The sequence below is a fragment of the Agelaius phoeniceus genome, chromosome 7 (assembly GCF_051311805.1).
Source record: "Agelaius phoeniceus isolate bAgePho1 chromosome 7, bAgePho1.hap1, whole genome shotgun sequence".
Taxonomy (NCBI): Eukaryota; Metazoa; Chordata; class Aves; order Passeriformes; family Icteridae; genus Agelaius; species Agelaius phoeniceus.
In genome coordinates, this window is record NC_135271.1 from 21,173,558 (window position 1) to 21,196,616 (window position 23,059).

At 47.4% G+C, this 23,059-nt stretch overlaps 1 protein-coding gene across 2 annotated transcripts in view; it reads right to left on the minus strand.

The window, feature by feature from the left end:
- The window catches only part of TMEFF2 (transmembrane protein with EGF like and two follistatin like domains 2), a 187,425-nt gene that overhangs the window by 111,122 nt on the left and 53,244 nt on the right, over nt 1-23,059 (minus strand). The window contains exons 1-4 of one of the 2 annotated variants that reach the window (XM_054636755.2): nt 12,903-13,374; nt 11,436-11,545; nt 5,534-5,663; nt 2,723-2,749 (exon numbers count right to left, since the gene is read on the minus strand). In XM_054636755.2, the coding sequence (XP_054492730.2) occupies nt 2,723-2,749; nt 5,534-5,663; nt 11,436-11,545; nt 12,903-13,086 (451 nt within the window). In that variant the 5' untranslated portion in view covers nt 13,087-13,374. Of the gene's footprint in view, nt 1-2,722; nt 2,750-5,533; nt 5,664-11,435; nt 11,546-12,902; nt 13,375-23,059 lie in introns of those variants that run through there. The other variant, XM_077181183.1, reaches the window with a different exon arrangement.

Here is a 23,059-nt window from a genome sequence, read left to right on the forward strand (position 1 = left end):
CCCATCTACTGGATATCCCCAAAAGTGTATGCTGAAGGCTCAGTAATCAAATGTGATTAAGATTCCCTCATCACTTTACAAATAAGGGGACTTTTGTATGTTATTGCTGCACAAAGGAGGATTAAATCACCTCTGGAAAGCCCTCAGGATCATTTAAGTGCTGAAAAACGGAGACCCCTCTGATCTCAGCATCCATGACAGGAAAGCAAAAAACCCCAAATCCTACATAGTGAATTGAGAAGACTGCCCTGCAAACCCAGATGGGAACACCTAAAAGGAAAATAAGGCACCAAAACGCAGCCCCTGGCTGTTTTGTTCATGCTCTGACCAGTTTCCTGAGAGAAGGAGGCTTGTATGACCACATGGTGTGCTTATCTACATCTGTCCCTCACACCAACCCCTTTCCAGCTATTTCTGAGCCCTCTAGCAATTACACTTTCCATGGGACAACTCCACTGAAGGAGCAGCAGCCCTGGGAGCTGAACTGGTGCCAGTCATGGGGGAAACCACCTCAAAGCTGGAAACTTGCCATGTTCTAAGAACCAGAACAACACAACTTGAGTTAATTTCTTGCTAGATGTACCTCATCAGAGCAAAGAAATCCAACCACGAGATACAAGTCTGTTGAAAATTTTGTTCCCTTATCTCACAGCTGGCTGGCTGGGACCATATCTATGGCAGGAGTTTTGCTCAAAAAGATGCTGTACTGGTTATTCTGTTAACCAAGACTCCTTGGAGAAGCACAAGAAAGAAAAAAACAATTCAAGAAAAATCAGAAACCACAGAAGATTGCCTAAGACCTCGGGCTTCTCACAGGAACACGTCCCACTCATGACTGCTGGAGTGGATTTTACAAGACTTGCTGTGATGACATCCAAAATTTATTACAGCTTTTACAACAAAACCATGTCTAGTAAAGAGTGATGTAGTGACAACATTTACTTGTCTGGATTTAGCTTCTTTGGGCACATAAATATACTTTTGTACTTCAAGAACAGCCATAGCTGCCTACTAAATCTTGAATAATACAAGGCAGCTTTGTAGACCTTTAAACACATGTACCAACTTGGGTTCTGTCTGCTTCCTAAACCTGCTTCCTTACTACCTGCACATTCATCCCAAAGGCCCTGCTCTGCTCATTGTCTGTCAACCCAAGCTTCTAAAACGAAAATCTTTGGAAATCATGCCTTTAAACTCCTATGCTTTCTGAGAACGGAATTCATTACTTTCAGAAAGTGGCCAACTTTGTTTTCCCATCTCCTAATTACAAAACAAACTGAAAACTATCTGTCTTCCTTAGTACATGCATGATGAATTTAGTGCAACATCATTTGAAAACCAATTAATTGACCATAGGTGTGAAAATCCTATTGTACATATAAATCAAATTTTAGATTTCTAGTAAGCACTGAACAAGGTATTTTTCTGGTATAATGGTTTAAAAGACAATCTAAAAGAACATTGGAGTAAAATAGGAATAGCTGGAAAAAACTAGCAATATTTTACATTGCAGTTTTTGGGGAGCCAGATTTGAAGCATCTTTAAGTGTGCTGAGTTCAAGAAAACAGCCTGAGTGTGATGCCAGAAAATAAGACCTTTGAAGTGCCTCATGCTCATGATGTTGGCCACTTCACAGGTAAAATAATACCTTCCATACACACTGCACTCACTGATTCCTGGTTACCAAAATCAAACAAGCACTAGGGGATACTTTGCCAAGTAACATGATTGCATTTGAAAAACCTGAATCCAGCCAGAAGTAGCCATAAAACCAGGTCTGAGCCCAGCCCTGCTGTCTGTGTCACACCAAAAGCTGGTTCAGCTCCTGGTGGCTGCCCTAGCAGCCTCCCAGCCTGATGTTGGCCTTGCCCTTCCCTGCCAGGGAGCTCCTGGAGTTTACTCAGGGAGCTGGGGCACAAATGGGGAGAACTCTCCAGGACAACCTTCCCAAGATACCCAGACTAGCCCTGACCCCCAGGGAAGCCTGACCTACCAGCCCCAAATTGACACTCCCTACCCCAAGGCAGGGCACTACCCAGACCCAACACTTACACTTCCAAGAAGGACTGATGTCAGACAAGCTAAATCCATGATGACTGCACCAAGAAATAAAAAAAAAAAAAAAAAACAAAAAACAAACAAACAAAAAAAAACCAATAAAATAAGCCCCTATTTAAATGCTGGTTTGCCTACATTTTACAGTATCCCCTGTACGCCACAAAGGGCTCAGGCTATTTCCACATTCAGTTTTGTTGTTGCTGTTCTTATAAAAACACATTGTTCTTTCCCTGTGACATTTCTTCATATCTTTGAAAGAATGCTCTCCTCTACCACAAAATATTTGGCTTGAATCCTCCAGTGAGGAGGAGCCAAGGGTTTGGCTCATGTTTTAAAAACAAAAGAAATATTACCCTAAATATAAAACAAATGAGTGCAACTGTAACAGTAGATGGAGATAGAGCTCCTAGCACAACCTATGAATAATTCCAAGTCCTATTAGAAGTAACACAGCTTTCTGAATTTCCCTAGAAAACAGCATGTCATGATCAGGTTCCAACTTGACTGAAATGCAAAATACCACTTTTTTTCAAAGACAGAGCTGAACAAAAGACAATATGTTGTGCAACAACTTAGATTGCAAAGTATATTCACTTACAATCTAAAATTGTGGAAGACAATGTGTGCACACATAAGAACAGAGATATTAAAAGAGGGCTCTTACCTCCGTCCCCAGATCCTGAGCCAGCATCTGAGAAAAGAACAGAAAGGAATTTATATTCATGTGCTCCAGTATGTGCTGGGAGCATGCAAAGCAAGGCTTCAGTGAAGTGTACTACAGTGTACCTCGCCTTTGATGGCATCCCTGGGTAAATTATTGAGATCTAATCTGAATGTAATTCACTCAAGCCATCTTTCTCGTGTCTCTGGTTTTTTTGCTTTAAAGCCTCTCTATCAGATGAAAGTAATGTAAGCCACAGAATGCTGCAATGCCTTTAGAAGTCTCTGCCTCTTTTTGTTGTACTTAGACTGATAAATCTTTGCTCCCAACAGCAGTACAAAGTTACTCCAGTTGGTCACTACTAAATCCTCACCAAGGAGAAATTTTAAAACCCATTTGTAAATTTGTGTCATTATCTTTAGGAAACGGGACATCTCAGCAAATTGTAATTAGTTGGAATAAAACATTAAATTACCATTATTCAAAGTATTCAGGTAAATTATTAAAATGCCATCTTTCTCAATGTTGTTGCTGAGTTTCAAAACTGAGTGCTTTCTCTTTCCTCTACTTGACATTTTGTTGACTGGAATGATGAGAGTCACAAATTTAGAAAGTGCAACATCACGAAATTGCCAAGCCCAGAGCTTCAGTAAGAAACTTCCTAAGCAAGGCAAAGCACGGAAATGCACACACACAGGGCATTTAATAATGCCCTGTGTCTGTGCATTTATTTAATAATGCCTAGAAGGAGTTTCTTCTGCAGGGAAGGGAGGGAGCCTGCCATCCTATCCTCCCCCTTAGTGGAACAGTTATGCATTTATCAGCATCAAGATGAACAGAAAGAGTTTGGAACAGTTGCTTTGGGATGAAAGTACCCTGTGAACTGTTAGATCTCATTTACTGACAGAGAGATCTGGTGGGTCTGAACTTGCACATGCCATCACTGCTCAAAACTAAGAAAGAAAAGGAAAATCTTTGCTAAATAATTGGTTGCAAGAATTGCTTCAAACGGTAGATTTATTCAGTGAGGCTGCAAAGGACAGCTGCAAAAGGTGGCTGAAAAGGGGAATAACAGTGTTTTCCCAGTGACCATGCCCTGAATTCTCCTGATCTGATCCTTTGTCCTGATGCTCTTTCCCAAATGAGCTACTGAGGAAAGAGGGAAGAAAGCTCTGCACCACACTGCCCCCATGGCTCTGGGAAGCTTTGCTTTTGCAGGTGTGCCACATCTCCCCAGCACACAAAAAGAAAGGAGCACCTGCTGCCACAGTGAGCTCCCACAGTACCTGGCTCTCTGCAGAAAAGGACCTGGTGTCCCTCCTCCTGCCCTACCCTTCAGGGCCCTGAGCCAGGCAGGACCAGGAGGGTGCTCACTGACACTTCTCCCAGAAGCCCAGGTCCCAGATGGGGGCTCTTCAGCACCCTCTCTCTCTGCCCCATCCCATTGGGAAAACCTAAGGAAAATGGCTGTTTCCTTCTCCACTGAGCTCCTCCTTGGGAAAAGGAAAAAGAGGCCAAAGACCTTGAGCAAAGCTGCAGGAAAATATTTTTTTTTCCTTCTCTGTTTCTGAAATCTACAATGTGTTTCAAAGAGAACTGCCAACACAGTCACTGCCAGCAGGAAAATAAGTTTCAGAAAAGTTGAAAAGTTGTAGTAATGTGCTGAAATTATCTCTTTAATCAAAAATTTGAACCAAAAAGACCAGTTGCTGGGCTGAGAAAATTTACTAAGTTGAACAAATCCTACACCACAGTAGGTTTTGTCAGCCTGAGCTCCATTTAATACCAATTTATGGACAAAAAAATTGCAGCATATGTTTTTTTCTTCTGGAAAATTGTCAGGTAACAGCTTCAGAGAAGAACAACATTTCCAGAGAAAGGAGTTTATTTTCTCTCAGGTGTATGAAACATGAAATTACAGCACTGAAAAAAGTTTGTCTAATGTACTTTTTATTGACTCCTCCATCCTCAGCCAAGAAAAAATTCTGCTTTAAGTTTAAAGAACTCTCTCAAGAACAAAGGCTTACTCCTGCTCTTTTCAAGTTAACTTCACTGCCCACCTCTAACAGATACCGAGCACGAAAGAAAAACATCAAGAACTCCTGCACATAAGCAACTGGGTTTTCCTGGCAGATTTTGCTCATTCACCTTTCTGGCTGTTTTCATACAAGCTGAGATATAAACAGCTCACAAGGCTCAGAGTTGAGCAAAGCTCTCTCACACACCAGTCAGTTTCCTCAAGTCCAGAACAAAACACCTGTGGCACAGACCTGCTCGTTATGTGTGCTTTGGACCAAATCCTCAGCTGGTATAAATTGGCAGGACTCATTACAACCAGTGCTCTGTTGAATCATACCAGCTGGGGATCTGGCCCTACAAGGATAAGGAAAAACCTAAGGAACTGGATTGCAGGCAGTAATGCTCCAATTCTCTCTCTCCAGATTATGGAGAGGTTTGTGGTAATCCAGATGCCCATTTATCAGACATCTGCTCACTTAATCTGCTACCAGTTCACTTGTCCTAACAGCTCAGAAGTGTAGGCAGGGCACAGGATGATCAGGAGCACAAGACACAAATTAAAAAATGAACCTACTTCTGTGCTGAACTCCTCCAAACAGTGCCAGGGGTACAGTGTATCAGTGACTGTGAGCCTATAGTACTTAGAAGAGAAGGATGGCAGCGACTTCTCATGCCCCCAAAAAATTAACCAGTAATGAATTCAAAGCAAGAATGCCAATGGATTTTGTCATCCCCAGGCCATTTTCCTGGGGGGCATGGCAGGGTTGGCAGGCAGCCTGGGTGAGTTATACCTACCGGTGGCACACGATCCCTCGGACACCAGCAGGATTTCACTCTGCTGCTTGCAGGCAGCCTGTTTCAAGTAGCATTCATTCTGGTAGGTGTCACCATTGGAGCCACACACGGGCACGTAGTCATTGTTGCACTGATGGGAAGGGACAGAGAGCAGCAGCGTTAGCCACACGAGCACAGGGGGCACAGCACCCATTGGGGTGCCCCCACACCCCCCCTGCTCCCTGCCAGCATTAAAACCCTGGGAAAACAACAGAGAGGGAGACACTGACATTCCCCTCTCACCTTTAGAGCTACCAAGGGAGAGGGAGGGGTATTTTTAAAAAGAAAAATCAGATTTGAAGAGATTAGGGGAAAGGTAATCTGAATGGGTAAAGTGTTCAGTAAGTGCCCCAGAGAGGTCTCTGACTGTCAGCAGGAGCAGGGGGCATTCCCAGAGAAGGAATAGGGCAAGGCAAATGACTCCTCACATCTGCAACCACAGCTGCTGTGTTTCCATTGGATGGCTCCAGACAAGCAGTAATGAACAGGCTCTCTCTTCCCCTCCTCCTGCACACACCCCTGCAGTGCTCCGGAGGTCTGCACACACAAGTGTGTGTCTAACTGTTCAAGTACTGACTGGCAGAGGGAAATTATTTCTGAGACACCAACCATCAAAGTCCATCCCTCTTTCTGCACAGACATTTCTGTTCCTGGCAAGCTGCAGCAGGGATGCTCCACAAGGGTCCAAGCTCTCCCCAGGGAGGCCAGTGGGCAGGAGCAGCAGCACTACAGCGAGCCCAGCCAGTGCAGAAGTTTCTCACACCACACACCCCTGCTTTGGCTCAAACTCCTGCTGAGCTCTGCCTGATTTCCTCTCCCACTGGAAGACAGTTTTGCCCCTTCTCGTTCATTTAAAAAAGATAATCATTTCATTTTAGACTGAAAATTGAGCAACCTACGGGGTGCAGTTATCACAAGATAATCATGCTTGGAGGCTTAGAAATACTTGGATGTGCCCAGTACATGGCAATTATACCAGGGATATGATTATCTCGTGATTACCCTACTCCTGGTATGCCTCATTGTTTAATTAGAACAAATGGAATGATCACAATTATTATTTACAAATGCTCACCTCTGCCTAAATCCAAGTAAAAATTCAGAAGAAATCATACATCCTATTTAGCTGTATCATGCCATTATGTGTCTGAGGTGTGTTTGTTGGGCACAATGTAACACACAGAACTAAAATATCAGGGATATTAACATCAAAAATGCTTTAAACTGAATGACTACAGAAGTGATTAACACAAACAATTGCATAGATTGCATTAATTGCAGGCCTCCACACAGAGCAGCTGCCAAGAAATTATTCATAGTTGGTCAGAGTGACATTTTGATTGGGCCAAAACAAATGACATTTTCCTTTTGCATTGTATTCTCTTCAATCTTCCCAAGATGTTGCCCACGCCCAGCACCCTCTTCCTGCAGCACAAGGAAGAAAAACAGCAGCCACAACAGTAGAAATCCTCTCCTTCTGCTCCTCACGAAGGATTCCTCCATGCAGAGATTTTAAACTGTTGATTAAAAATGTTTCTAGGCTATTTTCACCATTATGTTCCAAATCTGAGCAATGTTTCAAGCATAAAATGCCAACTTCATCCAGAAGCTCAACAGCAATTGCTAGAGGCTGATCTGGAATACATAACCAGGACAATTAACACAATCGTGCATATTTTTTAAAGCATGAAGCATCAAATCATGCTTGCTTTAGGTGTAATATCTGCTTGTCACCCAAGGATTTGTGAGGAATTTGGCCTGGAGTATCTCAACAGGCTTTCTTACATGTAGAAACAAGGTTGGATTCTCTGCCCAAGAAACACAGAGGCAACTTTTCTGCCCGAGAAACACAAAGGCAACTCCTCTGCTCCCTTCACCCAGTGCAAGGGATGATCTCTGACATGGACTCAGCTGCAGATCTGAAAGGGCAGACAGCTCCACATAAATGGTGAAATCCCAAACCCTACAGAGGAGTGCTATGAGCTAGGCTGGAAATTCCTCCAAATGTTGGCCAATTTTAAAATGCATTTGAGAGACATAGGGATCCCAGGAAGTATTAGTCCACTATTCCCACCAGCACCTTTGGAAAACTAGGATTCAGATGGGAGAGGCAGGAGCCATAAGGAGCAAAGGGAGGGATATCTTCCATATGGATCCTGCCTTGGCTTTGAGCTGGAAACTGTAATGGAAGTTACCCAGGAAAGAAAACAAGACCACCAATGAGAGGGTTGTGATGTTGGTCACCAGGTGGTTCCCAGCCCTCTAGAGCCAGACTCTTGTGTTTGCCCATGCTGAATCCTGTACTCACAGCTCATCACAATCACAAAATACCTCCTGCTAGTGCTGGAGAGTATCAGGTGTTGAATGTCAGTCTAGTGACATATTTTTGTCACTGGTTTAGGGCTCACTAGACCAGGCCCTATATGTAGGGATGATTGTTCATCCCCAGGTAAGGACTGAGCAAGCCTCAGGGAAATCCATGTTAAAACTCCCACTAAACCCAGCAGCATAGTGCCATACTGTTCACTTGTCTCTCACACATGCCAGTTTTTAACACACAGCTGTAGAGCTGGGAAATGGACTTGTGCAATTCCATCAAGTGTCAGTCAAGGCTGACAAAGGCTGCTTTCCTCAGCACCTGCAGCCTCGAGTGCCCGTTCTCACAGCCATCTTTGGGAGCCTTTGGATCACTGCTGTGCACTGAAAGCAGGTGGTTTGTTTCCTGAAGATAATTGTAACCTGTCTAACTCCTCCTCCTGGTAGCACTGTTAAAAGCTTGACTTTCTACTTTCATGGATCAACTACTCCTAAAATGCCACCCACATCTTGAACCAAGCAGCACAGAAATACATTCTGGAAATATAACAAAGCTGGAAATTGGACAGGTGATGTCCAACGGGTCATCAGGACAGGTGATGTTGCAGCTTCACAAACACTGAAGCACATGGGAGACTTGACATGCAAGAAAACAGGAGTCCTTCCTCCCATAAAAAACAGTGACTGTCCACTGGCTTGGTGACTCAAGAGGAAGGAGACTGATGGAAATACCTGGTACATTTTTTGATACCTTCATGACATGTCAGAGGGAAGAGCCCAGCTGCCAGACCTATGGCTTTGGGCAAACAGGTCCAGACCCCAGCAAGCCATGTCTCCAACCACTTGCCTGCTGGCACAGCTCTACACCCCTTCTGTTGGACCCACTGAGTCTGAAGAAAGAAGGGTTGCTGGTTTCCCACATGCTCAGCTCCCCTGCGGGAGCCAGCACTGTCCCAGAGCCTTCCCTCTCTGCCAGCACCAAAGTCTGGGCTTGTCCTGCACAGGGGACATCTGCATCTCCTGATCAGAGCAGGACATGATGTTTTTCAATAAAATACATGTCTCACAGTAGACTGTGACAGGAGAACCAGCCAATATGAGCCTCTCTCAGCACATGCCCGCTGGCTCTCCAGGGTTGGAAGACTAACTTGGATGTTCCAGAGCAGTCTGATCATATTCATCCTTTCAAATAAAAATAAATTCATTTTAACTCCACTTGGGCAGACACGAAGCATCTGTAATTCTGGTTTGAACAAACCCAAACAAAGACTGCAGTAGCCCTGCTCTCCACTTCCATGTTCTCAGCCCCTCAAGACACAGGCTGGTCAGCCCAGAACTCTTCATCAGTAATAAGGCAAAATGAGCTCTCTATCTTTGCTTAGTCTCTCAAATTCCTGAAGAAGACACAAAAAACACTTTTAGCAATGAGGAGCCTGCTACTGATTTGCTCATTATCGCCACAGAGAGTTGTCACTGAAATGGGAGCCCTGGATTCTGTTTGGGGTCCCCATCACTCGTGACATAAGTTACCTGGCCATCTCTGTTTCACTTAGCCAGCCTCAGACACCACACTAGAAATTAGTTTTCTACTCCAGTGGCATATCCTTTTGGCTTGTCACAGTGTCCACTGATGTTACAAGAACATCCCCCCAAGCTCTGCCTGTATCAAAGCGCTGTGTTTGACTACAGAAGCCCCGAGCACCACAGCCCTTGGCAGCGCTGGCACAGCATCAGCCACAGGTAATCTGCCCTCCAAGGTCACAGTCAGCCCTGCAGCTCCACAGAGGGCTCACAGCAAGACAAAGAGCTCTGAGGTTTACAGGGCCTGATCCAAAGGCCACCGAAACCAAAGATTGCTGTTGATTTCAACCCTTTTCCTAGTGATGGGACCCACAATTGTCCAACTCATTATTTTGATCTTATTTACATATTCATATTACCAATTGCCTGATTTCCTTAAATCTGTTTCAACTGCCCCCTACAGAACTGCTAAACCCAGCATACTTAGACTGTTCACCTCTCAAAGAGGGGACCACACAGCCTGGAGAGGTTTACCTAGTTCCATTTACCCCAAATCACCAGGCATTAGCACCCTGACTGGGGAAAACAGCGCTCCCAATGCCTTCTTCCCTGCCAATGGCAACATCAGAATTTGCACCCTCCAGGCTATGAGTTCACTGCTTTATTCCAAATGGCAACACCAAACAGGGACCAAAGACAAGACCCAAGCATTCTCAGTGGCTGCTCTAAGCTCCTGAGACTCAGGGCACAACATCTGCCCTGGCTTACCAGCAGGCGATGGGACAAGTCACAGACATTTTACTGCCTTACAGATTTTTCTTAGAAAGATAAAACAGACCAGACCACAACCCTTCTATCAATGCATATGCTGAGCCAAGGCAAATGCTCAAAACAGCATTCTCACACTGAATATTTGATTGCATGCAAACTCCAAATGTAATAAAAGACTCCCACAGTCAATATGAATTCCCTTCCAACATGGGAAACACAAGCATTTAAGAACTACTGTCTTGCTCTCATTAGAGAAAATTCCTTCCTTGTTTAAAATGAAGGAACTTATCACTTGGGTTTTATCTCCAAAGGCACGTTTGTCTCTAGAAATATGAACGATAGTTGCAATGCTTTAACATGAATGGTCTATGAAAGCTCAATACTAACACAGTCATTACAGATGTGCCCAGTCTTGAGCTGTGCACTGTTTGGCCTGCTCTACTGTAAACACTCAAATCGGCATGGTAAGTTTCACAACTTCAGCAATCCACATTAAAATGCAGAAAAACATTGGGGCATAAACACACATACAACCCTGTGCTGGTACATGCTTTAAACTCCTTTAATTTGTGCAGCTCCTATTCAGGTCATTATTTAAAGACCAGCTGTTCTGCGAGTTAGCTAAAACATTAAATGGAATCCTTCATAATGAAATCATCTGACTTTGAGAAGGGCTGAGGTTTAGATGTAGCTGAGAGAGGAAGAGAGAAGAAACAGAAGGAAGACCCCTTACTACTCAGTAATAGCTCTCCTAAAACTATATAAAACCTAAAGGAAGTTCATCATTTTGGAACAGAGGGATTGCTCCTTAATCTGATCAGCTGGGCAGATAAACAGGCAGAAGCATTGTCACTATGCAGCCCTTCCTGAAAATATTGCATAAGCACATTACAGATCCATTTCTTTAACTAGATCAGAACTCCGAATACAATAAGCCATGATCTGTATCAGAAATGAATTTAGAAAGGACTCTAAATCCTCGTTAAAAGGGCAGGGATGAAAAATCAGAAATGCACAACCTGAAACTGCAGACCCAAAGGGACATTTAAAGCCACAGCATCTGCATTTTCCCAGAGAAACTTATGTCTTCTTGACACCAGTTGGTTCTCCTGCCAGCTTTTATACACACAGCCTGGTTTGCCCTCTAACTTCTCTGCACATAGAGAAATAAATTGCCAAGTGATAGGTTATAAAGGCAGATCCTTGATTTGTATTCTCATTAGCGAATTAGAGAACGAAATATCAATCTTCTTACCTTGAACTGACAGACACAAGTCACACTGTCTCCAATCCTTAAACACTCCCCATCAAATTTACAGGTATTGGTGTCGCAGAGAAAGAGATCATTTTCTCTGTCATCGTAACCTCAAATGTAAAGAGAGGAAAAAAAGAAGTCAGCTTTGGTCTAGCAAGGGGAACAATATGGGATGATAGCATTTTAGTGCACACAGCACAATAACCTTGTTGATGAAATTGACAGAGTCCAGATTTCCTTTTGTCCTTCCCTGTCCCCAGCTTTTCACTTTTCCTCTTGTTTCTCCCTCGGTGTTTCTCTCAGTTCTTATTCCCCACTACCTCACACACTTTTTTTTCCATTTCACGGACTCGGTTTCCTCAAAAGTCACCCGGTAATTATGCTATTTCATGGCTCTGGGTTGGAAATGTCATCAACTTATCCCCATCCGATCACAAATCTGTTGGACAAAAGTCCAAATCGGAATTTCTCCAGCCCATGACACAACAAAGCCCCCAATAATAAAGACAAACAGGCTGTGTGTTTTCTGTGATGGTCTGCCTGATCCCAATGAAGATTGATGACCTCTAAGTTAACAGGAGAAGTGCCAGGTTCCCCACGAGCCGCTGAGTGAACCGAGCTCTTTGCCTTCGTATTCTCCAGGAAAAACCAACAGATCTGACTGAACATTCAGTTCACGAATACAAGCATGAATTTCAGATTTTGCTAGCTGACTTCCCACTCCAACAGCGAGTGGCAAGATACTAAGCAAAACAGCTATATCAGACTCCAAACCCATTAAGATCTGAATCCATTGATTTTTTTAAAAAACATCCGAGCACTCTTAACCATATCGCTATATGTTTAAAACGAAGAGCTCACAGAGCAAATTCCTCCCGATCTAACACGTCATGTGCGATCCACGCAGTACCCCAAATAACGCTCTACCCCTTAGAAGGCTATCACAGTCTAATTCCCGAATTATTTGCGGTATCGAAGAAGGACCAGCTGCTGACTTGCATAGGAAACCCGTTACAAAGGTCAGCCCGACTTTAAGACACGGGCAGCGGGTTCCCGGTGTCGCGACGCGATGCCCCGATCCGCTCTCCGTTCGGCGCGCACGGCAGCAGCCGCCCGCAGGATGCGCACACGCGGCCCCGGCTCCCGCAGCCGCCCGCCGAGTGCCCCGTTCCAGCGCGGAGCTGCGCTCGGCGGGGCCGGGGCTCTCTCTGTGTCCGGGGAGCCTCCCGCACCGGCGGAGGGCGCGGCTGCCGCGCCCGGCACCGCGGAGTAGGGGGCAAGCGGGGCCCCGGGGGCTGCGGTCGCACCGGGAACGGCGGCGAGCCCCGACGCCCGGCACTTTTAGCCTTCGCTATTCCCGTGCATTCAACGGGACGCGGCATCACCCTCTGAAGTTGCATCCCCCAGGCTCGTCCGCGCAACTCCGAGCGCCCGGCGGGGCCGGGCGCGGGGCGCTCCGGTGCTTACCGGAGCAGTTCCAGCCGGTGGGCGTCTGGCAGTCGCTTAAGGAGGTAGGGAAGGCCGCCAGCTTGTCGGGGCGGGCGAGGACGAGCAGCACGGCGGGCAGCAGCAGCCAGCAGCAGCAGTCGCAGAGCGTCCAGCCGCCGCCGCCGCCGCACTGCCGGGGCGGGGAGGGCTCCCAGGGCACCATGACTTCCTAACTCAACTCTCCGGCAGCGGCGTGCCCCCCGGGCGGCGCGGCGGGCGGCAGGGACGGGCGGCGGGGCCGCTGGGCATCCCGGGGCCCCGGCCGGCGGCGGCAGCGGGTCAGCGAGCGGCTGCCGGGCGCTACGCTGGGGCGAGCGGCGGAGCCCGGCGGGGCGGCGCGGGGGTGCGGGCGGCGGCGGGGCGGGGAGCAGCTGCCATAGGGGCCGGGCGGCGGGGAGCGGGGGGAGGGCGCGGAGGGGCCGCCGCCGCGCAGCCGCCGCCGCCGCCGCCTGCCCCGCTCTGCCGCCCGCATCCCTCTGCGCGGGGGAAGCAGCAGGTCCCGGCCCGCCGCGTCACGTGCGCCGCCGCGCCGCCCCCATTGGCCGAGCGGGATGCGGGGCCCGGCGGGCGGGGCCGGCGGAGCCGCTGCGCCCCGCGGCAGCGCCCGGGGCAGGGCCGGGCAGCGCCGGCAGCGGCGGCAGAGCGGGGACTGCGCGGCCGGCGCGGCCGGCGCGGCCGCGGGCGGCGCTCCGCACCCCTGCGCCCGGGGCGCCGTCCCGCCGGCTGCGGGGATGCGCCGGCCCCGACGGGGCGCGGGCCGGGCAGCGCCGCGCCTCTCCGCGCCCAGCCATGTGCGCGCACCGCCCCGGCCGGCGCCGAGCCGCAGGTGGCAAGCGCGCCCGCGGGCAGGGACATCCGTGACACCCTCCGCGCACACGCACCGCAGACGCCTGGGCGCTGCTGAAGTTGCCAACCGCGCGCCCGGGTGTCCGTGTTTAATCACGCGCGGCTGCGACGTTAGGAAAATAAAACACCGTCACGGCTCTAGGTGTGGTGTGCCCTGGAGCGGGCACAGGGCCGGAGAGGTGACGAGGGGAAGAAACGAGCACTGCGGGGAAAGCAGGGAGAAGAGAGAGAGGGAAGATCTTGCCCAGCCTCGGCAGGCAGCGGCCAAGGTCTTCTCGGGCTGCGGCACCATCCCACTATCCCCGCGACGGAGCCGGAGGAAAATGCACCATCACTCTAGCACAGAGGGCTGCTCTGGCCCCCACACCTAAGGCACGCTGGCGGAGCGCAGCCCCGGAGCAGCATCCCGCCGCCTCCAGCCGGCGATGTGCCACGGGGCTGCGGGAGCCGCCTCCCCCGCTGCGCCCTGCGCCGCGGATCCTCCTCCCTCCTCCCATCTGGGGCTTCAGTTTTAGCAGCCGGTTGCCAGGACGGTCGGGGGGACTCCGCTCGCTCCCCCGGCGGCGGGAGCACAGCAGCGGTGTTCCCCTCACCGTGCGGTGCTGGGAGCCACCGGCCCCGCCGCAGGGCTCGGGGCGGCCCAACTCGGCCCCTTCCTCCGTGCATCCCCGGGCCCGCCGCCGCTCGGTGCCCGGGCGCAGCGAAGCCGGCAGGCACCCGCCAGGTAAAGCGGACCCCCGGACCCCCACCGGCGCTTAACGTGCTGCCGGCGGGATGGGGCGGCCGGAGGCTTGGGCGACAAGGGCGCCTTAGACTGGAGAATAATAAAAAAAGATCGGATCGATTTCTGCAGATGGCAGCAGGGAAGCGCTTTCTAAACACGGGCGCTGGACCTCGTGCCGGTGGGAGCCGCCGGCGGAGCAGCCGGGCCGGGCAGCACCGGCGCTCTGTGCGGATGCCGGGCGTTCGGCAGGCGGGCTGGGCTGGGCTGAGCTGGGCTGGCCCTGCCCCTCCTCCGCCCCCTCCTCCGCCCATGGGGGCAGCTCGGCATCCCCGAGGGCTCCGGCACCGCACGGGCGAGCTACGAGAGCGGGCGCTGCAGGCAGGAGTAGGGTCCGGCTGCCTCTGAGCCTGAGACCCCCGAGAGTGTGCGAGGAGACCCTGCTGGAAGTTTGCTGTTCCCGAAAGTATGACCTCCTTTTTGACCCCTAAGCTGAGAGTCCACACAAATCCTTACACCGGTAATACTCCTTGTTATCCCTTCATACAGGGGCATGGTATGCGGGAGCCAAGGAATACTTCACGCTCAGTTAATCCCCGTCTAGCTTCTCCCTAAGCTCTAAACCAGGTTTTCTTCTGGCTCCTTTCTCCCCTGTACATCTGTGTCTGCTCCCTGCTCTGCCCACCTGCTGCTCTCTGTATTGACCTCTCCTGCCCACCTGTACTCCAGAAGCCTTTGCTACAATTAAAGGGTATCAATTTGCACATTCCAATATGTTCTAAAACTGATGAAGACCCACACAAATCCGTGCCTACAGTTTCCTATTTACTAATCAAGACCTAAGCAGAAAGAAAATACTAATTTTTTACTGCCTGCTAGTGGTTGTACTGAATCTTATCCTTCATCTTCTGTGGGCTTACAGAGCATCTGCCAGCTGAGCACCTAGTGCCAGATCAATTTTTTCCTTCCTTTTATCTCTTTTCATGGCTTTTTCATGCCATTCAGTTATTTCATACACTAGCACGTTCCTTTTATTACTCCATCCCCTCTTGCTTTTTGTTTTAACTTTCTTCTTTTTTTTTTCCCTCATATTCATTATTGCTTGTTAAAACTCAGCTCTCTGCTTGACATATCACTGAGGTGGTTAAAAATCAAAAATGTCCTGGCTGGCCACAGGTACCACAGTCACACAGCCTCACCAGGGGAATGTCCTCCTCTCCCTTCCTATCTTTTTTGCTCCCCCCTTGTTTCTTCTTTCTACTTCCCTGGTTCTTCTGTGTGGTCTCACTCCTCTCCATTCCCCTGGTTGCAATTAGCAAAGCCTGCAGTTTCTATTCCCTTCTTCTTCACTGTCCTCCCTTCTTCCACCCCAACCTGCCTGCATTCCCACATAGCTACAGGTCATAAAGGCACTGCTGGCCTCATCTCTGGACCAGTTTAACCAGACCCCATGGGCAATGAAACTGCTAGGTCAGTCTTTCCCAGACGAGCAGCCAGAGCCTCTGTGACACGTCCCTCCTGCCACAGTAACTCACGCTCCAGATGATCCCACAAGTGTACCCAGTGTTCACAGAGTACCATTAAATCCAGCAGCAGAGCCCGGCTCTGGCCCCTGCTGTCCCCAGAGTGCCATATAACACGGCAGCCACCGAGCTGCAGGCTCACCGTGTGACTAACAATTACCCTGCTGCATTTTCAGCCACTCACACAACAGGCACTGCCTGGGGACATGAAGAAGCCCCTCTGTTCGTATACTGGTTCTCAGACTTTGGGATGTGGAAGTTCCACCAGAGGTCCTGTAATTGCCATAACATGATGAACCTGTGAACCTGAAAGTGTCTGAAGGGCAATCTCCTTATGGCAGAGTAGGACACTTTTTAATCTGACTAGCACTGGTATCTTCCTTAAAAAGATTTTCCGTGTTGATATGAGAACTCAACTTATAAAAACATTTTGTTAAGATAAAAAAAAAAATACATCTGTCTGCTCCAAAAGGGATGGCTAGACCCACAGGCCCCTTTTCTCAATTATGCTCTCTAGCAATTTCTTTTGAATTGTACAGACTGAGATACAATAATTTTTTCATGTAGTTCCTAGCTCCAAAGCATTCTACCCTCTTAATGCGACACTGCACACACAATCTCTCAGCAACACATTATTCCCAGCTATACTTCAACACTTAGGCTAGTTGACATCTACAGTCTTGTACTCCCTGATGTGCCCATCCCATCTCACCACTGCACAAAAGCTACTACTTGTAAACCATGCAGGCAGCGCCAGGCTGGTGTGAGGTACAAATTGCGACCAGCATCTCCTCCCTGAAACACTGAGGTCATGCTACTGAGCCACCAGTGGGGTTCCTTGCGGCTGCATGTTTGACTCTAATGCCAGATGAGCAGCAAAAATAATCACAACCTTCTTGGAAGAGCCCTTCTCGTACATGATGAGGGCAGACTACATCTTGAGTATTAAATCCACCTCTTGTAGAGCTTTTCTGAGGCCTGCACAGTTTTGAGATGCTCATGCTACAAGAAACAGGCTGATGAGTGTGTTCAAGGGTAGCTGATACCAATGCAGATTTATCCAGTCCACATGGCCATGCCATGTGTACCTGTGCTCCGAGATCAGCTCCCAGCTGACAAGCAGCTGTTTGAGGTGTAGCAGGCCCTCAAATGTCTCAAAGCAAGGGCAGGGTGGGTCCTGGCTGTGCACTGCACTCCTTGAGCTGGGACTGGGCAGCAGCACCAGGCAGAGGGGGCCTGGGGCCAGACTGCACCTGATCCCAGTCCCACGTAGCCACGTCTGTGAGTAATGCCTTCTGTTGCTGTGCTTGGCCAGCAGACGCTGTACTGGAGAGGAGTTACGCAACCTCAGTTATTCACACTTGTATTATATCTTGGCTGTGCTGCTCTTGGGAAGCTGCAGATTCCAAAAAGTTTCCCAGAACTTGGGAGAAGCCAAATGGTACAGATGAGTGTATCAAAACCTCCTCAGCTACACAAGCTCTGGGTACACAACACCCGTTCTCTTTCTTCTCTGTCTATCTATGAAGCTATGACTATGAAGCTAACTTCATGGATCCTTATCTTTAAAACACTTTGTGTCCTGTGTCTGATGTCTCTAAAGACCCTAGGAAGGCAACCTTGGCCAAGAATATCAGTGAAAAAAAGCTTCTTACAGTTCAGCTAATATTCATGAACAATGTTTTCTTTGAGCCAGCACTAGAAGTATGGGCTAACATTCTACAGCTGCTAAGAACAAATCCCACCAAATTACAAGGGACATTTGAGTTAGCCTCTTCCCTGTTGCCACCACATCACAGCCTGTTTATGAAACACACATTTACAGAACTGAAAAAACCCCAACCAACCCCACTCTGCACAATTCTTGAGAGAATGAGAGCTACACGTGTGTGAGTGTGAGCTACTGCAAGCTACCACCACTAGTTGTAGTTCATAAGGAAAAAAAGGTTAAAAGAATCTATTTAACCTGCAAGAGATTTGCCCAAACATGGTCACAGCCAATCCTAAAGAAAATGGAATGTGGGGCTCACCAATCTTCAGTGGTAATTCTTGACAAAATGTGGGTCTGATTCAAAAGATCCCACCAGAAAAGGCTTGGAAGCCCAGTTGCCAGTTCAAAGACCCAAGGCAGAAGGAAAGGATGTTACCTATTCCAGCAGAAGACCAGTAAAGGACACACAACCTGTATGCACTTACTGTGTATGAAGCTGGAATTTCTCCCCTTACCATGGAAGAACAATGCTTATTTCAGGTCTGTGTATTTTCACGCCTGGTTTGACCAAAAGTTGGCATACTTAGCCTAGACACGTGTTTCTGTCAGAAGTTTGTGAATCTCTAGCAGATTTTATGATCATCTATTTTTCATGTGTGCAGGAAAAGCACACATGGCTTCACTCAAGTGCACAGGCAGTAGGGAGCTCTCTGCCTACATGCAGTTTTACAGATTTTATACAGCTTTCAGCTAAATCACATATCTCCATGCAAAGTATGCCACTCTTGGATATCACATGGATTTTTAATGCTCTGAGGGATCCTTTGGGTCTATAAACAACAACTAGATTACATTCATCTACATCATGACAGACTTCCCCCCCTTGCTTGTGAGACAAAATATGGCTCTTGTTCTTCCCTGGAACTAGTATGGAATCCAAGCACCACTCATGTACAGTTATGAGAAAACCGTGCCATATTTTTCATTGTAATTAACTGCTTCAGAGCAAGACTTCTCATGTATAAAGATGAAGAAAGGTCTCAGCTTTGCCTGAAAGACAACTTGCCTTTCAGCAATGTCTCACACTTTGAGTTTTGACTGAAACATTCCACTGCTTTGGTGACCTGTTGTGCCAAAAAAGCTGCCTCGTGTTACGCTTCACTTTCAGCTGAATTTGCCAGCACATGCCAAGGGACAGAACAAAGTATTGCAATTTACACTGGAACACTATTTTGTGCTGCTCCACACATGAAATTGATGTCAGGAAAAAGTGCACAAAGGGCATGGAAAACGTAAATAAATACTGTGATCCTTTTACCTTCAGTTTTAAATAGATGGATTGAAATGCATGGATCCTAAAGATTTATGAATCCGTTTATAGTCCATTCTGGAGTTTTAACATTTCATGCAGCTTGTAGGAGGGAGTGTATTATTTATAAAAAGTCATGGTTATTCAGCAGTGTTGATTTCTGAAGAGCAACAAAATACCTTCAAGGGAGAAGAAGAAATTCATAACTCTGGTTTACAACCAGGGTTAGCCAACTTAAAGGTTCTTTGCTCATGACTGATTTACAAAGACCTTTACCCTTATGAGCATGTTTGGAACACTGGACATTTTGCTACCAGCAGTAGGAATCACATCCATCTCTCAGGACAGAGCACTGCAATGGATTCAAAGAGGTGGTGGTGGGGGAACCTTTACTGTTGGAGAGATACTTGAGCTTTACTTTTGCAGCCCTTTTCCCAGCACAGTATTAAATGGAAATTCAGAACTAGGGCCTGCAGGGAGAAAACCCACATCAGCTATTCACAGATATAATTTCTGTGTGACATCAGTTTCTTGGCCATGTGAACAATTTCTTCCATCTGATGAAATGTAACATCCATTTCTTGTTTTCATTTTCTATCTTTGGGCTCCTTTGCCCAAAGTTGTTTTTAAGACAAAGGGCCTGAAAGGATTATAATGTAAAAGTAAGTGCAGCCTTAGCATACCTTTGGTCTTTCTATCTACTTTACCTCATTGGAATTGCAGTGATTGCTTTTCTTCCTAGCAGGTAATAAATCAGTTTCAATGAAAAAGAAAAACAACTCAGACATAAACCAGCATTTTCAAATAGTGTTTCTCAGTCAACTTTTATCTTCACCCTCTGTGAAAGTGGAGCTTGCAGAAGTTGCATTCAGCTCACCTCAACTGACCAGACTGTATCCTTTTAGATATATACAATTCCTGCAAGGCACCAAGGGAAGTGCATAGTTTAACTGAACAAATCCCAAGCAGTCTGACCTATCCCTCCTGTCTCTGCTTGGCAGTGCTGTCAACAGAAACACCTGAACTGTGTCTATGTGTAGAGCAGAGAGCCCAGCCACAGACAGATGCAGCACTGCTCATCACTGGAGCCATTTCTGGCTTGTCTCCAGCAGAGCCTTGAGAACAGGTGGATGGTGCTGCTCAGGGATAAGAGGGAGTCTCTCTGTGGTTAATAGCTCCTGATAGGTTTTATTTCCATGGATTTCCCACGAACCACATGAACATATGGCAGCCAGGAGGACCTGTGGTCACGAGCTTCATGAACTGTGTGAGAAGATAACTTTCCTAAACTCGGCACCTGCTAACATCATTTGATACTCCTACTTCATGCATTATGAAACAACAAACAATCATTTTGTATTCAGCACCTTGTGCCAGCCCTTATCTGTGAGCCCTGCTCTGTGTCTTCTGATATATTGCTAAATCATTCTAACAGATAACATCCTGCCCATGCTTTCCTTTTGAGCAGGGATGGAGATCTGGAACCCGTGCCCTACTCATGAGAGGCATCAATGGGCAGTGTCTGACCGCTGCATGTACTGCCAGCAGGAGTGTCCCTTCCACAGTCCTGAGTGTCCCTGCTGCTCTGAGCACATGGCATGGGTACAGTGTGTTCCCAAAGACACTGTTACCTGTTAAACACAAGGCTTTGGGAACTAAAGGGCACCTGTATGCCCCAGGTGAATACTGGGATAAGTTCAACTGCTGTGTCATGGTATCCTGCCAAAGTGGTGACCAGAGTGGTGGTGTGGTCCTGTGTGCTACTCAGTGAGAGCCTGGTGGACAGCCTTCAGCTGGCCTTTCTCAGCTCAGAGAGTGAAGGGTCATGGCAGCATTGCCAGCTGTCCTTGGGAACGGAGCGTCAATGAAAATTAGGTATAACAGAAAAAACACTAAGGCTCTTGAAGGATTTGCATAAGAAGGATTTGCACCTGGATCAGAAGTCAAAATCCTTAGAAACTATTGCATACACACACACATACACACACTCATACCTGCACACATGCATGAAACATAATGCTTTAGATATTATGAAATCAGATTCCACATCTGAGAAGGGAGAGGCCTGGAAGAGCTACGGTTTTGTAAAACATCATTTGGCACTTTCCATCTCAGGATCTGAAAGGGATGTTTTGGCAATACTGACATTGTACACAACAGGCTCCAACAGCAAGCACAGAGATGGTGTTCTAAGGAAAATTAATATTGTTTCCCATTTAATGTATGGCACCAATACTTAGGTAGAGTTTCTTAGCAAGCCACACTAATCTCCTAACTGATTTGCAAGCCATCACACATGCATTTAACTTTACCTTAAATGAAACAAAACAGCAATACAGTGAAGTATTATTGAAACCTGAAAACAGTTCACTCCACATAATTAAATTTTAATTCAAAATGTCATTGCTTGTGTATGATAGAAACATTTTTTATGATCAGTCAGACAATTTCTACATAATAGTTACCTTTATTTGAAGGCATATTGACTCAAAACAGTAAAAAATGCAAATGAAGATTCTTCACTAGCTAAAATGATGTCAAATTATATATACAAATGGTAACATAAAAGAAAAAAAAAGATTTGTCAAGTACATCAAGTAAAGCTCTGGAATAATACAGAACTCCTTGCTGCCTTAATCAGAAAGTTTAATAGCTCCCATTTAAAGAAAGAGGAATTAAAGGCAGAGTGCAGTCCTAAATACCACTCCCATCTACTCTGAAAATGGTGGCAGAGTAATTTTTCATGGGTCTGTGACGCACAAACAGAAAAGCATCCCGGGTATTTGCTGCCCAACACACAAAAAGTGTAATTTGCATGTCGTATTGGGACACCCAAACTGAAGCTGAGCAAGATACTCCTGCACTTGTAATATCCACAGAATTGCTCATCCCTGTCCACAACCTCTCAGCTGTGTTTTCCTCTGCTGGTGATCCATGTCTTTGCTGCCCCTGCCCAGCTCTTCCCTGTGCTGTGAGGTTTCCAGGCACAGCACACAACCCGCTGTCCCATGGTCCCACGCTGCAGGGAGAAGTGAGACCCTCTGGCTCAAATTGTCTTGGTTCAATGCCCACCCTCCTCCTGCTGCAGCCCTGCTGGAGGATCTCAATCCCAGATGGGTGAGGCTAAGAGGACAGGACTGGCAAAGGCTTTGGCTTCCTAAGGAAATGGCACATTCTGCCCAGAACACACCTTCACTTTACTTCCTAAAACTTGCCCCAGCTTTGGTGCAAGGCTATCAGCATTAAGCTCCATGCAGGAGAAAGACACAGCAATTATGAGAAGTTCTCTGCAATCCCCTGCCCTGCATTAGGCACTGCCTCACAGCAGGCAGGGCACGGAGGAGCCCGGTGCAAGAAGGACTCCAAGAGATCCCCTGCAGATGTTTTATGAGCTTAGACCGCTCTAAAATGGTTCTGACTTCCATCATAGCAGGAAGATGTAAAACCTGCTCCGTGCCAGCTCTGTAAGTGAGCGGGGTGTGTGGATGTGCAATATGCTGATAACAGACGAGGTGCCAGTAGATGGCTCTCAAGATATGAGGCCTATGGCTCTCACAGGGCTGAGCCACCTTCCTGGCTGGGGAGCACTGCTGCTGCATGCTGGGAACAAAACAGCCCCTCAAACTGCACCTGGGGACAGGACAGGACAGGGGTGCCATGGAACTGTGGCATCTTCTCCCCAGACATGCCTAAAAATAGCAAAGTTCTTAGCTTTGTTAGTTTTGATAATTCACGGCGAAAATGCACTCCTCACTAAAGCACGCTTGAAATCTCCCTTTAATTCTTTAAATGAGATTTAAGGGCTGTTTAAATAGGCTGGGAAAAGCTGAGATAATGCTTCTGCAGTAGCCCTGTTAGTGTGCAAGGAGAGGTACTACCAGTCCCAGAGGGGTTATGTAGTTAATAAGTCAGATTTTCTTAACTAAATAGTTGAGCTATGTCTATTTAGAGTTGATTTTCTCAAGCATACATGAACTAACACCCCTAAGGGGAGGGGGTCCAGGAGGGATGCTCACAGTTAGAAAT